General features: G+C 36.5%; 1 protein-coding gene across 1 annotated transcript in view; it reads right to left on the bottom strand.

The window, feature by feature from the left end:
• CNGB3 (cyclic nucleotide gated channel subunit beta 3) overlaps positions 1 to 16,444 on the bottom strand; it is a 67,550-nt gene that overhangs the window by 6,493 nt on the left and 44,613 nt on the right. The window contains exons 10-15 of the mRNA XM_054814891.1: positions 16,310 to 16,432; positions 9,461 to 9,602; positions 7,389 to 7,548; positions 6,895 to 6,992; positions 5,718 to 5,801; positions 3,463 to 3,581 (exon numbers count right to left, since the gene is read on the bottom strand). Coding sequence (XP_054670866.1) covers positions 3,463 to 3,581; positions 5,718 to 5,801; positions 6,895 to 6,992; positions 7,389 to 7,548; positions 9,461 to 9,602; positions 16,310 to 16,432 — 726 coding nt within the window. The remainder of the gene's footprint in view (positions 1 to 3,462; positions 3,582 to 5,717; positions 5,802 to 6,894; positions 6,993 to 7,388; positions 7,549 to 9,460; positions 9,603 to 16,309; positions 16,433 to 16,444) is intronic.

Below are 16,444 nucleotides of genomic sequence, written 5' to 3'. Positions count from 1 at the left end.
AGTGTTTTTCTGGAACCCAAGATAGCAATCAATATATGAACTCAAGCTGAAAATGTGGTATATCATCTTCTCTTTAAACAATTCTGTACAATTCCTCAGGTAGAATAAAACTATTTGCACAATAAGAAAAGCAGCTAAAGAAAATTGCAAACAGCTTTTGAGTTCTGATGAATCGCTTCTCAACAAGTCATTGAACAATCATTTTCAGGCTTTCCTAACAGAAAGCTCATTTTATTGAGGCAGACTAGGACTAAAGAGATCAACTTTTTTCATTATGGTGATGATGTGAGGTGAATTTTACAAGACAGACAGTCCTTGCTCAAACAGAATAATCTTTGACTAAGGACAGTGTTATGGACTTCATCACTGAAGCTGTTTTGGCTAGTGTGCTAAGAGTTACATGATACTCGAAATTTTTTAAAACAACTACATTTGCCTTGCAATGGTTCTTGATAATGTAATATCTACGTTAAAAGAGAAATTTGCTTTTTTCCCTGACATTTTCTACTCCAGTTGTTAGCCTGAAATGCTGTAATATTAGTACGTGATAATAACTTTTGAATTCTTATGCTAGCAAATTTGATTTAGAGGTATAAAGTTGTCAGAGCGATGACTCAGCTTATCTATTATATTTTTTAATAGCTGATCTCTGTAGAAAGCTGCTGTTCATTTAAATTAGCAAGTTGATCCAGCGAATGGCATGCATATCAGCTGAACGTGCGGGGTTGTGGCGGCTTGGCTCAGCACCTATGTGCTTACGGAGAGAACTGGTAAGTCAGGAAAGGGAAATAGGTCCGGATCTTGCTTCTGAGCAGGATGACAAACAGCAAAGGGCACAGCTCATTTGAAACCAGCAGCTGCCACTTTGTGGGAAATCCTGGGACAAAGTGGGAAATGTAATCTTTCACAAAGGTAAATGCTCCCTTTAGTTTTGATTTTTTAAAATAAAAGTTAAAGTTACAAAACAGCAGAAAGGCTAAAGCTGAGACCCAACATTTAGAGATCTTTCTGTCAAAAATTTACATATAATGGAGAAACATTTTAATTTTTCCAGAATTACCATTTTCTGATAGGAAATTGTTCCAGTGAAATAACAGTAAAATGGATGAATGAGGACATCTGGCTTAAAGTGTAAATTTATCTGGGCTAATGAAGTGTTGTGTTATAGTTGAATTTCTCTCTTTCTCAATTGTCTGTGCAGACAGGCTCTCATTAAGACAGCAATCTGTTTGCCTCTGATTCTGAGATTATTTTGCTTCCCCAAACTGATATTATCTATACAGGAAAGTACTAACGAGGGTAAGATGTTAATTGGAAGGCAATTCCTATTACTTAATCTGCTTCTGTAATAATTTTCAAGGATGAAATTGGCAAAGGACTTGTTTGACATTAGTCTTGCATTGGCCTTCTAGATTCAGGGAAATTTTCTGAAATAAACATTTTTTGTTTTCTTCAACTCCTTTGCCCTCAGAGGCTTTTTAAGCATCATTTACACACAGTTTGAACAGAGTGAAATTAAACAGCAAGTGTCTTATAAATCATGTAGTTAAACTACTCAGAATGAAGCTGACATATTTCTCTAAACACATCTTGAATCAGAAATCAGAAGGAAATCAGTCTCATAACAGGTGATAACCATGCTATGAATACTGAGGGGAAAACTTGGATGTGCTAAATGAAGCAATATTTCAGCCATTAAAGAATATTTTTTTCATTTTCTTCTGCTATACAGTATTCAGAAGACCTTGACAAAACTTATATAGAGAGGCGCTCTACAAACTCATTATTTTCTAACATTATTTGCCACAAGGAAGAGCATAAATCGCTACCGATACACTTAGTGCTTCATGTCTTTGCTTTTCTTCAATTTTCAAGATGTCTGCCAGTTGCTGTATATTTTCTCCTCGAGTTTATCCACTACATGTCATTTATATGCAAATTACATGTGTCTGAACTGGTATGCTGCCGCAGTAGGTCATTGATGAATAAAACAAGACTAGAAGTGTAAGGTTATAGCATTGCTGAGGGTTTTAACGGCCACAGGGGCAATTATGTGAAGAGTAACATGTTCTTCTGTAAAGAAATAAATCTTTACAGGCCACTGTGTATTTCTTACGTGGAAACAAGTACTCACCTGTATTAGATCAAAAGTTTGAAAATATCTTCCTTGTTTTGCAACCAATCATTATTATTTCTCAGTTTAAAAAATAAAGTCCTTGCTCTAAGTACAAGACTAATAAATAATTGAAAAGTATGTGCGTGTTACATATCTGGGCTGCTGCAGCTTTTTCTTATATCTTTTCATTATTCAGCCCTCACTGAAAACCAGCGCATTCTCAGCCTTTCCACAAAACTTACAATACAGCATTTTGTTTTGAGGCTTTGCTCAGGTATTATATTGTCACACAGAGAAATACCTTTCGAATAACCTTGTCTCAAAGAGCTGATATAATTTCACTTTCCCACTCAATGAAAAAGGTCTATATCTATAGGATATATCAGGTGTTTTCCACTTGAGGTCTAAGCAAGTTCTTTACGCACGTCACTGGATAAACGTGAATGTTTCCCCTACCGCAAAGGGAGACACAAGTAGAAGATAAATGTAAAACTGGCACAGAGCTGATTACCGCTTTTCCAAAGGCAGATTAAAGCTACCAGCAAGAGGATTAACAATAACAGGAAGGCAGCTGGAGGAAATCGAGAATCCCGTTTATCACATGCAGCAGCACATGTATTTTATTACTTTTCCTCAGGCCAACTTCAGCAGGGGATGCAGTCCCTAAAATCTAGCACTTGGTTGACTAATTGGGGAACATGGCCCATAAGAGTTAATGGATTTTGCATAGCAAGCACATGGAGAATATAAAAAACATTTGTAACCACCTGAGAAAAATCTTCTCCTCCAGATAAGCTCATACCCCAAAATCTAGTCTGCCAGCCTTTTTGTTGTTTTGTATGGTCTTAAACAAATACATTTTCAAATGTGGACGCCTGATTTTTGGCAACTTAGTCCCTACTTCAGCTCCTAAATGAACCAGGCCTATTTGCTATTTTAGATTTTTTATCTCCTTTGTTGGAAATTAATTATAATTTTACCATCTGCTGTGTAAGGGCACCTAGTCTCACTGTACAGGCAATAAAATGCATTTGGTCCTGCTGTATTGCAGACCTCAGAACAGGAAGATGCACTAAATCTTTTAAATGCTGAAGGAGAAATCTGTCTGTATATCCCTGTGTACATTGCCCAAAACACTGGTCTCAGGTCTTGCCAAATTAGCCTCTGATGTTTCACTTAGATTTTCCTTCACTTACCTTCATCTCCTTGCTCAGTGTCATCTTGGTTGATCCTACCAACTTTCCAGCCTCCCTGTGGTAGCTGTCATGGTTACCACAGAGAAGTTAAACAACCATGGATTATTTGACCAGTTCCAAAGAAAGTGTTAAAACCAGCAATGGACCTACCTGATCTCCCCAAACACAGCTCCTGCTCTTAGTGTAACCAGGACTTTGGTACCATCAGGGCCTCCAAGGACTTGAACTTCACCCTGTTTAATGATGTACATTTCTCTGCCAATCTCTCCCTGGGCACACAAATATATAAAGATCTCATGTTTTAGCAGAGCAGTGTTTTAGGGTTTTTTTGTTAGAATAATCTGACAAACTGTTCTTTATCTTTCCACTTGCTCATGAACAGGTTTATGGGTATTATGGAGAAATAAATGTTTGCACTACTTTTCCTAGCACTGACCACAAACTCAAGGACTGACTTTGGCAGACCTAATTGTGATATGGAACAATATTTGAACAGAAATAATACCATCTAGGCCAGCTTGGAAAAAGAAGACTAGATAATAATCAGGATTGTAGCAGTCATTTCCATCAACTATTCTGGTGGAAACTAAAGTCCTTCAGCAGCATATTTAATAACAGAGAAATACCAAAAAAGCCTATGCTTCATGGTCGAAAAAGCTTCAGTTTTTACACTATTATATCTAATCATCACTTACTAATTTAAAAGGAAAAAAATAAACAATAATTCAAAATTTTATCTACTTTTATGTAACCACTGGATGGTTTAAGAGATTATTAGTTTATTTATTATCCTTCACATGATCTACTAGGATTCAAAGCATGACATGCAATATACAATAAAAAGCAGGCAAACTGGAGAAATATAATGGACTTCACAACCATGATTGTAACAATCCTCACAACATCTCAATAAGACAGGCAAATAAATATTTTTCTAATCGTGCAGCTGGAGTAACTGAAGAAAAACAGCAATTTCATTTTAAAAGTGAAAAGGCAACAGCACAAAGCCAGAACTGAAAACGTAGGGCTTGTGCTTCCTATCCCTTCCTTTGCGCCTTCAAGCCTGCATGTCAGAACCTCCTTTGTAAAGTACGATGAGGCCAACATACATCCAAGGAGGAGGTAGTTCCAACAGGGGTTTATTCCCTACTACATGTTACAGCACTTATAGGATTACTATGGTTGTTGGCCACATAGTAGATCTATACAAGTGAGTGGCCTTTTAGCTCTGAATCAAGCTAGAATAAAATAATACTTCCATTTCTTGTAATCCATCCTTTTGGAGAACTGTTTGCATCTGACTGCAGGATCAAGACCTTGAATCTGTTACTGTCACTTACTGTGTTGTGATAGAGTCCCAGCCGCAGTCTAAGATCCTTTCATGCTGTGCGTTGCACAAGCAAACACACCAAATTACTCTTCCAGCCTTCCTAGCCAACAGTAATTCTGGGATTGGTCTTTGAAGGGGCACACCTGATCTTTCAGTGCATTCACAAATTTTTAACTTCCTACACTGTGGAGTCAGTGGGACTAACTGGGCGTTTGGGAAGAGGATCATATGCTTAACTCTTGGAGGCAGCAGCACCTTAGAGAAGATCCTGGACCAGAACTGCTAAAGAACAGTCAAGGGATTCTGGTGGTCACTTCTGTGTATGGTATGGGCTGTGGGTCACTTGCCAGAACAGTACCAGTACTGATACTTCATCCTCCCCCATGCTTTAATTACATCCAACACTGCCTGTGGGTGTTACGTGCCTTTTGAAAAGAGACTTGGGTTCACTTGGTCAGAAGCTAAGCTATCTTCCTGTGTTACTATAAGGCCACGTTTGAGCCAAAATGCTAAGAGAAGATAGATGTCTTTGCTAAAGGACTGTGCGACAGCATTCAGCTGGAAGTCTGGAGATGGCTCAGAGCTGTGATTGAAGGTAGGCCAAGATCAGATCCTGCTATAAGGAGCGGTAGGGGATGCAGTGTATTTTCTACATTCCTGGATAATTCCACTTCAGAGTTTCTGAATACACAAATGAAGCACATGCAAAGCATCACAGATTGAGATCTTCAGGCTAGGTTTGTATGTATATATGTATAAAAAAATTAAGCTTGCTCCATTTTAAATATTAAAACTTCATGGTTTATCATTAGATAATCCATATTTACATTAAGTACTTTCCCATATTACTATAATTTTATGTTTGATAATGTAAGTAATAAAATCCATATTGTCTTGTTCTAGGTTGAAACCTGACAGCACATTTGTTAATATTACACAGAGTACCTTAATTGTTTTTACGCTATGTAATTCACTCAGGATTAATCTTATTTAAAAGACACTGTTCACTGATATCTGAACTCTTTTTCTAAAATACATACTATAATTATTATTTGAAAGAGATAAGAATGCTCACCTTTTTGCAGACAAAGTCACCAGGCAAATACACAATGGATTTCAACCTTAGCAGCATGTCATATATCATCTGGGTATCGCACCCCTGTTAAAATAGTTAGAATTGATTGCTCTGTTAATTCAGTAACACAAGTGACTATTAGTGCTAACACTGGGCAGGAAAACCCAACAACACATGAATGATCCAGCGATTCATAAGTGGAATGCAAACTCAAAACATCATAAGGATCAGCTTTCAGAGCAAAGACTGAAAGAATTGTCATTTCAGATACTTATAAAGTTCCCTTTAGGTTGAACATCTCTTCATTTTTTACAAAGTAAGCTTCTGTACATATAAATTTGTTGCAGAAGCTCTGTTAGTGCTATGTTCAGAGCTTTATGGGTCTCTTATGTGATTTTTTTTTTTTTTTTTTTTTACTGATCCAGGGGAAAACCAAACCAGAACATATCAAATGCTGGTATGAATTGATGGATTCCATGTCTTCAGCAAATGTGGTGGAAGCCGTGAAGATATGTAATGTTTATACAGAGATATCATGTGGGGTTTTTTCAATTATCCTAACAAACAAATTAGTGTTAACGTTACTGTATGTCGAGACTTCTTCTAAAAATGCAGTGTCTCCTTGGTTTTATTGTCAAAAATCCAATCTAAGTACCACATTTAAATTTTATCTCTGGAAAAACATCATGATAACAAAGAGAAAGCTCCTTTGCACAAAAAATTACTAAAGAGAAGCATTCACTATATCAAAGTTATGTTGCCAGAATACATAGCATTAGTGATCTCTCAGGCAGTGCTAAGCAGTACACAGCAAGACAAGTGAACTGTATTAAAATTACATTCTTCTATGTATGTTTGACTCTTGAGAGTAGTTATACTCTGAAATCACTTAGAGTCTGACCATAACATCAGCTTTAATATGTCGATACAACAGGACTGTGACTGTGTCTTAATCTCATTTGCTTTTTTTTTTTTTTTAATCTCTGCTTTGACACAAAAGATTCAAAGGCAGGTACTTCGTTTTGTCCTCACATGTCTCCATTGACTGAAATATTTCTTAGACCTATTTTGCTTTGCATATTAACAAACATATTCTTCAGTGTTGCAAGATGCACAAAACAAGGTTTCTGTCTCAGGAATACCACACATTTCTGCATTCTCCTGTAAAACTACTTGCTTTGAATAAGTCAACTTTATTGACAATGGCAAAGTTCACATCAATTGCAATGGCTAATTGCATTTTAGTTGGCATCTGCTCCAGTAATTCTGATTCATCTGTAAAACAAAAAAACAAGTGAACTCTTAGTGAGAAAATATAAAGGAAGAATGAAAGAATGTCCACAAACATGAACATTATACAAAAAAATAACTTAATGGAGCTATTCTAGCGATTATGAATTCAAATGAGGAAGCTGCTAATATGTTTTTACTAAGATATTGTCTTATAAGTTACATATCTTGTCTAAAGTTATAACCAGCACATTATATAAATTAACAGAATTTGTGAAATTGTAAGCGTCATATTCCTTTCTTTTCTAAAGTAAATTGAAAACCCTCCTCACTTCTTGCATGCAATTCAGAAAAGAAGAAATGTGAATTTCACCCTATATCTGTATCTATACAACGACTCTCACTTGGAGTTGTTACGTAACTGGAATTGGAAAGCCTTACCCAGCATTCCCTGAGAGTCCCACGTGTATTCATACCAGGTTCGAACACGATTTTGGACCATTTTTGGAATAGAATAAGTGTTCATATAGGAGACAGTGTTGTCCATACAGGAACGGTAGTAGTTCTGTCCTGCTGTAGCTGCTCCAATTACATCTCTCATCTGCAAACATCAGTTGGTCTTACTACACATTCAGGACAAAAATAGCCCTGATTTGAATATCTTGTCAACAACACATAAAACCCCACTTGTTTACAAAATCACTGATTAATTATACATTCAGCTGCATGTTTTGAATAGGTGCTTCATCTGCTTTTTCAGAAACATTACAGATCTAATCCAATTGTACTGGAAAGTCTATATTTACGATTTTAAAGAAATCATTTGTGGATTTTAGCTTATTCCTCTGTCTCATATTTCTGGACATGAATGAAAATATAGATAATGCTTTGCTTAAAAAAAACATAACAAAGCTATTCTGCACTTGGTGTGCAATGCAAGTCAGAAGTGAAGCAAACTGGGCTAAATTTCTCTAACAACATCAGCTGGCACCACTAGAATTAAGATCCTGTCACTGTTTAAATAGTTAAGTGAATCTCGATGAGTCCTAAAAATGCACTTTGGGCTGGAAATTGTCCTTGAAGATTTCAGTGCAGGAGCTTTTTAGGAAGTGGATGAGTTAATATTGATAGATATTCCTTCTTCAAAAGCATAACTGTATAGACATGTTTTAGTCAAGTGGCTTCATATTGCAGTGGCCAAGGATTAGTGTGTTGGTGGGCTGAATTCTTCTCTTTATTACAGAGATGCAATTGATTGCAGTAGGAATAACAATTTTTAGACAAGTGTGCTAAATCAGGAATAACTCAGTAATTTTAAGAGCTCTTTGTAAACAGGAATTAAAACAAACTGCAGTGAAGCTGTTTGTGTGTTAAGATTTAAGTTCTGAGTCTGCAAATGATTATACCGGTTACAAAACCTAATCTGCAGAATCTTGGGGAATGGTGATTTCATTGACAGTTACGTCAGTTTAGAAAAAAATTATACATATGCAAACTCTGAAGTTTAATCCAATATACTTGAATTCAGTAGTTTTCCAGAAGAAATATTTTATATCAACCACTTTGTTTTCTTTTTGGTAATTCTTGTTTGGGATGAATTTTAAATCCTATAGGCAAGAACCTGTTTGTGATGATTGTCTCTTCTTGCACTTCTAAACAGCAAGTGACATGCAATTTTTAACTGTTTGATTGAACTTTTCGAATCCTATATTCAAAATAAAAAATAAATTTCAGTTCTCATCGTTATTTTTTCATAATAATTCTTCCAATAACAGACATGTACAAATCAAAAAGTCTGGAATGATTTCTACAGGAATCTGATAAGACACAGTCTCAAATAGAAATCGTGGCATTTGTTTTTCTGTAGGCAAGGTATTTGAAAACCTATGGATCTAAAGCCCAAGTTTAACAGTTACAAGCCAGAAATATTTCAGTTATATTCATTTGGAAATATAACTGATTTGCTGTGCTATGGGCTTTTTTTTTCCTCCTGCCAAATGAGAACCAAGATAAATAGAAAACAGTTAATTTTCAGGTTAACAGATCTATTGTAATTTATGGAAGAGAGTAGAATTCTAGTCAAAAATCATGGGATTTCCATTAACAGCATTATACTGGCAGTAGTATCAAATGTGACTTATTCAATAATTTGTACATATTAATATCATACCTACAATTATAATTTTTATATGAGACTCAACAATATAGTGTGAATGTTAAGGAACTGTCTCCTTGGCTGTGAGGAAGAAAAAAGAAATTATACATACTTTCAAGAATCATCTGTGTCCTGCAGAGTCTTGGCTTTAAATCAGCTTTTGTGCCAAAGAGTTACAAAACTGGGAACTGAATAAACACGTGTATTTGTCAGAAGAATAAGTACGGATGACATTTAAGTAGAGGGACATACAGATGGAAGCTAAACTTTTTCCCAGAACTAAACTTCATTAAATTGAATATATTATCACTACATTACAGTAATTTGAATGTATCTAGTTATTGATTTCTTGATGTACCTGACCAATTAAGCTGGAGAAGACAAAGACACCCAAGAAAAAATTCAGCAGTTGAAAAACTATCTCAAACAGGGTTTGTGGTTCTGGAAGGCCACCGATGGTGATTAAAGTACGAACTGCCCAGTAGTAACACCTCAGATACCTGTGGATACAGACAGCATTTTTGTTATTGACTATAGGTACTTAGGTGGTTCAAGTTCAGCGTATACCTTCCTGAGCTGGGTCTTTCAGTAATGTCTTTCAGTCCAAAAGGCCTTCAGCATTTTTTATAAAGGGTTATGATTTTACAAATGATACAGTTCTGTAAATCATATTGAGCCGAACGTTCTCACTGACAGCAAAATAAGAATATATGGGAAATGCAGCAGTTACTTACCGTTCTCCAGTAACTCTATGCAGCATTACAGAAGACTTCTGTAACAAATTGCCAAGGTGGACATTACAGTGTTAGAATGCTACCAGCGAATGCGGTATTGTGCATGACAGAGTCTGTTGCATTCAAGCAGTGTATTTCTATTAGTATGACAACACCAGTTTATGAAAACAACAAAGGACCTGGATAGACTTTTTTTTTTTTTTAATTTTTTGAGGACATTCATACTAACTCTCATATATATATATATATATATATATATATATATATATATATATAGTGCCTTGGCATCTCTGAGCTTTTGTTCTAGAACATGGCACCACTACTAATGCAGCATCCCCCATACTGTGCAGCTGGGATTAATTAGTTCAAATCATTGTCATGAATGTGCTATCATTTCCTTCTTCTCTGAGCTAACAAGTAATTGGTTTAAGAATATTTTTAAAGGCCTCCTATTAATTAGAATTTGACTTCCTAAGTCTCTGTACAATCAGACTTCAGCTTCGCTAATGATTAGGAGTGGAAGTTCATTTTCCTTAATTGTACAATGAGATTTTTCTATTATTTCATCTATGACTATTGTTTCTGAAGCAATGAAGATTCCTTCTATTTTTTGAATTTTATTACGTTTGAAATTAAAAAAAAACACAGAAGAAATACTTCTGGAGATGTTTGTTTTGAAACAGTCTTGCATGCATCTTCTCAGGCCTACTCTGAATCTGAGAAATCTGATCTGCTTGCAGACTTCAGATGTACATTTAAATTTGGTGGCTTCCACTTTTAAACTCCTCTCTCATTAAGATATGAACTCCACTCCTATTAATAAATGGTCTATGTAACAGTACAATTGGGGAGTGAGTCAGTTTTACGCAAATATGAAAAAATAAACAACAATGAGGGCTTTTATTTAAATCACTTCAAAGTGTTTTCAAATCTTTCACCTATAATGTCAGGCTTTACCAAACAATCGATTTTTGCTTTTCATTACAAAGTCATTTTTGTCTTGGTTGCAAATTAATGAAATGCAATAACAGTGAACACTTTTACCATAGTTTTCTAGTTTTAGATTTTAACAGCCAAAACCGGCTGTGTTCATTCAGAATCCTTAAGTGAAAAAATTAATTGCAAATCTGCTATCATATCATTTTTCCTTGTTAGGGGTGCAAAATGAATAGCTAGATTTCACCGCTATCATATTTTCACTTGGGTTCAAAAAAAATCATCACCTATGCATGCTTCCAGCAAAGTACGCGTAAGTGGCAGCTTTCTCTTCGACTTCTGTAGCATAAATAAATAGTAAGAAAAAGTCTCAGATCTGTTTTGGAAGAATTGCAGATTTAAGCATAAAATGATGTCTCTAGCTTATCTGAGGAGAATTATCATATAAAGCATATTAATATTACATTTGTTTGCCATAACTGAGAATGCTGTAGTGCTTGTAACGTATAATTTATGAATATAAAAGTAAAGAAATTAACATTACTTCTGTGCTAGTTACTATAAGAAACGAAAGTAATTAACCAGCTCCCTCACCCTCAATGGCCTTGGATGGCAAGCTTGCTAAGTCCACCATGATAGACAATATAATCTTCATTCTGGAAATGCCTACAAAGAATGAAAGCAGCTCCTCAAAGGAATTTAGGGGTCACCTTCCTCTTTGCACTGCTGTAAATCCAAAATATGTGAGATCTGCCCACTCTTTTCTGAAGATGTAGTTAATACAGTATATTCTTCTGTAATTTTACTTCAAAAGAAACTTTCTACTGGCAAAGTCACGTGATATTCACTCTCTCTTAGGCACAGGCTTTATATTTTCTCCATTTACGCATTTTATTGTTTTTATTTTAATCTGAAATGAAAGTTACACAGTTGAAATATAAAGCAGCTTTTTTTTTCCCCTAAGAAGGGGAGAAATGAGATTGTAAATTTTGTTTAAGGAAAGCCAGAAAAAACAGACTCCTATTTCAACAGTATTAGCAGCCCTGCTTCCTACTAGCTAGTGCCTGGAAACCATCACTGCTCACCATACGGCTCACTAGCCTGCTACAAAATTACTGTTGAAGCAAACAACATGAGACAAGAAAGGGATTTTCTCTCTGCACAACACAGAGAGTATGTTTATCCTTCAGGCAATCAAACCACTAGATTTTTCCCTAAAATAAGTCCTAGGTATGAAAACATTCAGGAAGACTGCAAATAAGATACCTTGTAATATTATGCCAATAGAAATTTCTTTTTCATAAAAGTCCATTTCAGAATATGCTAAACTCCTTACATGGTTTTGGTTAATACAGGTAAATCAAATCTTTGTGCACGTGGCTATCAGCTTTTAAGGTGGTATTCACACATTCATTTCAGCCCAGGGAAGCATTATTTCAGGGCTGTCACGTTTGACTCCTCTCAGATTACAACCAGGACGGGTTTAAGCAGAGTAAAGAAGTGCCCTTTATAAACTGGCACTCCAATGACCTCCTTCTTGGTACCTCTTTTTCTTGAGTGACTTATTCATCAGGCAGCTGTGGGTATGATGATCTGAGACAGGGTTGTGTAACTACAAAGCTTTTATCTAAAAAGTATGGCTGCAAGCAGGAGGTCTGAAAGCATGAGGTGTGACATGCCCGAGTTGGGCTGCGCCTTCCCCGATGGTCTGGAGGCACAAAACTGCCTGTGTTATAGCAAGCACTGCGAGTGGACACATCAGACCTGTTGCAAGTGCAACGTATAGTTGATAGCCACGAGGTACCTTTTATGATATGTCAGTCTCACTGTGTATTGGGCAATGCATACCAAGAAGTAGAGCTGTTCTAGACACATACGGTGACCATTTTCTGGGACTTCCAGATATCCACTAAGTCTGTGCCCAGAGCAGGAAGGCAGCAAGCTATACAGAAACATCATCAGGATGCAAACAGATGTCTTGATTAATAAATATGCTGTAGAATTTTGCAGAGTACTTGTGGATGACTTGCAAACAGCAGAAGACATATACCATGAGCAAAGTGGAATGATTTGTTTTGCCTAAATTTAATGCTGACCTGGGGCGTTTGCATGGGAATTTCGTCTCCCTAGTTTTAGTTTCCCTTATGGAATCATAGAATGGTTTGGGTTGGAAGGGACCTCAAAGATCACCTAGTTCCAACCCCCCTGCCATGGGCAGGGACACCCTCCACTAGACCACGTTGCCCAAAGCCTCATCCAACCTGGTCTTAAACACTTCCAAGGATGGGGCAGCCACAACCTCTCTGGGCAACCTGTGCCAGTGCCTCACCACTCTAACAGTAAAGAATTTCTTTCTAACATCGAATCCAAATCGACCCTCTTTTAGTTTAAAGCCGTTACCCCTTGTCCTATCACTACTTGCCCTTGTAAACTGTTATTGGCAGCGATGAAAGAGACAGATACTTCCATGGGACTATTCAGATCAACGACATTACATTCCTGCCTTGAATCCCTTTCTAGAGGATTTGTCCATTTTCCTGAGGAATTAGGGAGACCAAACTCTTACTTAGATAGTTCAATTAGATTGTAAATACACACATATATTTCAAATTGATCACTTAGCTATATCCTTCCTTTTCAATATCCTGCTGCCATGGTTACATAGGCTTTACGCTATGGTGTTGCATCAGGGATGCTATCCTTCTGCATTAGGGGAGACTGAGATCTGTCTGCCTAATTACACCAAGCTCATGAGTGCAGTTTTAATGCTGGGACCATCTTGCGTGGCTAATTTGAGTGTGTTGCAAGGGGGTAAAGTTGACTGCCTTTTGCACCTCAGGCTTTGATTGAAGGCTGCCATGCAAAAGACCAGAAATCCTCTTGGAGTGGCGTTAACATTTTAGAGACTGGACACCAGCTGGAAAAAAAATGCAGCTAGCAGAAATTTGCAAAAAGAGCTACTTTGATAATATTTTGCTTGTGTTTTGAGTGCTGTGTACAGCTGTTTGTTAGTTATAAATTGAAGTTCACCAGTTAGTATGCCTGCTCAGGAAGATATATATATATATGTATATAAAAAATCAAATTGATAAGGGAAACTGTTGTCTGTGTATTCTTTTTTAGCCTGGAAAGGAAAAAAAAAATGATCCTACAAGTGCTGACATTTTTAAGAACTTGTTTTGGTTAGAACTAGCAACATTTTACAGACACAGCAGGGATTCTACATAACACATTCATGCCACTAAATCAGTACCAGATCATTTGCTTTGGGTCAGTGTAATGTGAGACCACTAGAATTTTGATTTATTTGTGAAATTACTTACTGTCTTTTTTTTTTAATTATCTAAAAAACTATGTTTGTCTTATATTCTTTCTCAATGTATTCCCATTCTACATGAGACTGATGGCATATTTTGCTTCAAATATTGGCAACTCTGATTGCTATGTGAAAGGAAATTACATCTGCACTGCTGTGCCATAATATATACTGCAGTTCTGGTCACTTTTTCTGACAGATTTTTCCTGGATTGTTCTCAATTCCTGCTTTCCAGAGAAATGAATATACCTAGAAATATCTTGTCTGATATGTTTAAATTCACATTGGATCTCCAATAATAACATGTCCACACAATGCCCCTCTGTCAAAAAACCCCAAATATTTGACAATGAGATAATATGTCATGCCTGATTCTCTAGGGCAATGACTATCCCATACAGAAGGTGTTTGTTGTTAGTGGTATACTAAGCTATACTTTATGAAATGTAGCTCAACATGGGATACTCTTTGGGGTTTCATGTACATGGCACCATATAATGCAGTATGAGTTAGATACAGGCAGAAGAATAAAAAGTCATACATTCACCAAGCAACGTGAAGATGAGGTTGATTAATGGCTTAATGAGGCTTACATGGATATATTCTAATATGTATTTTATTTCAGCATCTCAGTTTAGTGCAGACCTTGAATTATCAGTTTATTATTATTGTTTATAAAATATTCCGCCCTAAATCCCATCTGATTTCAGTATGACGTCATTTGAGAAGTGTTTTTGTCACCTCGTGAAAAAGGTATCACAAAATATTAAAAAACCTTACCATTGCCTCTGGGCAATACTGCATTGTCTGTGATCAAGCTAGCAAATAATTTCTACCAATCATTTCCCTGAGTGAAATGTAAAATATTCTTGTTTGTGAAAAACAGGAAGACTTTCTTGCCTGTTCTCTAGGCTCTTCTGAAGAAACATTAAAAACTTGAAGACTGAGGAAGTGCTCTACTTTCAGAGCTTTCAGGTTGCTCAGTCTTAGTTACCTTATTTTTTAATTATGAGGCAAGTATTCTCAAGAATGACATTAACAAAAATAGCTATAATGGCAATTCATTCTGCATTTTTCTTGTTAGATTTCCGGAAGCCTTGATCCTGCGAATAAATACCTGTGTATAACTTCACTTATATAAGTGGTCCCACTGAGCTCCATGAGCCTGCTTGCACGTGTCTTACTGCAGCACTCAAGCTGTGTATTTTAGTGGTGTTTGGAAACTTTGGCCATGTTGGGGTTTTTCTGAGAGAACCCTAATTATAAAAAATGAATGCTGCTTTACCCAAAGTGTGTTTTACTCTCAAAGGCTATTTTCTTGCCCTTCAGGACAGCGACTTCGCACCAGACTTGTGACGTCTGACAAAATTACAAGCAAGAGGAGCATGTCTCCAAAAGAAATGTGCAAAGTTGTTTAAAGGTTGATTTATGACAGCAGTAGTATATTATATGTGATTTTGCAAAGAATGTAATTCACGAACAAATTGAGCTTCTTTGTCTTTAACTATCTTATGGCCTTTGAAAGAAATGAATGTCCATACATCTGAACCTACTAGATATGTTTTTATATAACTACACACAAAATATATTTTGAGTTTGCTATTTTATGTTGCTTACTCTCCATCATCTTAACGAATGTCATTACTTGTCACCCAGCCTATTGCTGTTACAAGGAGTTTACGGAAAAGTGTGCCAATCTCCCAGCCTTCCCACTGGAGACACTCTGCCACATGTTTAAGCATGACCTTCACAAAAGATCAGAGAAAGTGGGTGGATTTTTTTCAGACCAATCACCATGGTGTTTAGAGGGACTGAAATGTTACATTTTAATGACACAATGCTGTGTGGCAGAAAAAAAGTCTGTACCTCTGATTCGTTTGAGGGATTGTTCTGCAATCCTTCCAACAGTTCCAAGGTGCATATGCAATCAGTAAGTTTAATTTACGACCCTTGTTGCTTTCTAAATGTTTAATTAAGTTAGTGCTTAGCACTAACTCATCAACCTATAAAAGCTGAAAGTGGTAAACTGATTATTTACTGCACCTGCCCTCCAAATATGTGTTAGTTATGAAAGCTGCTAATCAGCAGTCAATGCTAAAAGTTTGCTGTCCAAGCACTTGTAAAGTAAGGGCATATCCTGAAAGTGAAGGCATGGGAAAAGGAGAGGGATACAGGAAGGAGCAAAATCAACAAAAATCTCTTGCAAGAGAAAAGGACTTACATGTTTCCTTTGCCATCGTACACCCATCTAGTGCTGCCAAGTCCTTCATAGTCTGAAGCCCAATAATACACGCATGCATTAATGTGCAAGATAAACAGCAAGTATCCAGTTGTTCGAATGACCCTATAAAAGTCA

This window comes from Grus americana, chromosome 2 (genome assembly GCF_028858705.1).
Source record: "Grus americana isolate bGruAme1 chromosome 2, bGruAme1.mat, whole genome shotgun sequence".
Lineage (NCBI taxonomy): Eukaryota > Metazoa > Chordata > Aves > Gruiformes > Gruidae > Grus > Grus americana.
Note: the sequence above shows the minus strand (reverse complement) of the source record. Positions and strands in the feature narration are given on the sequence as shown.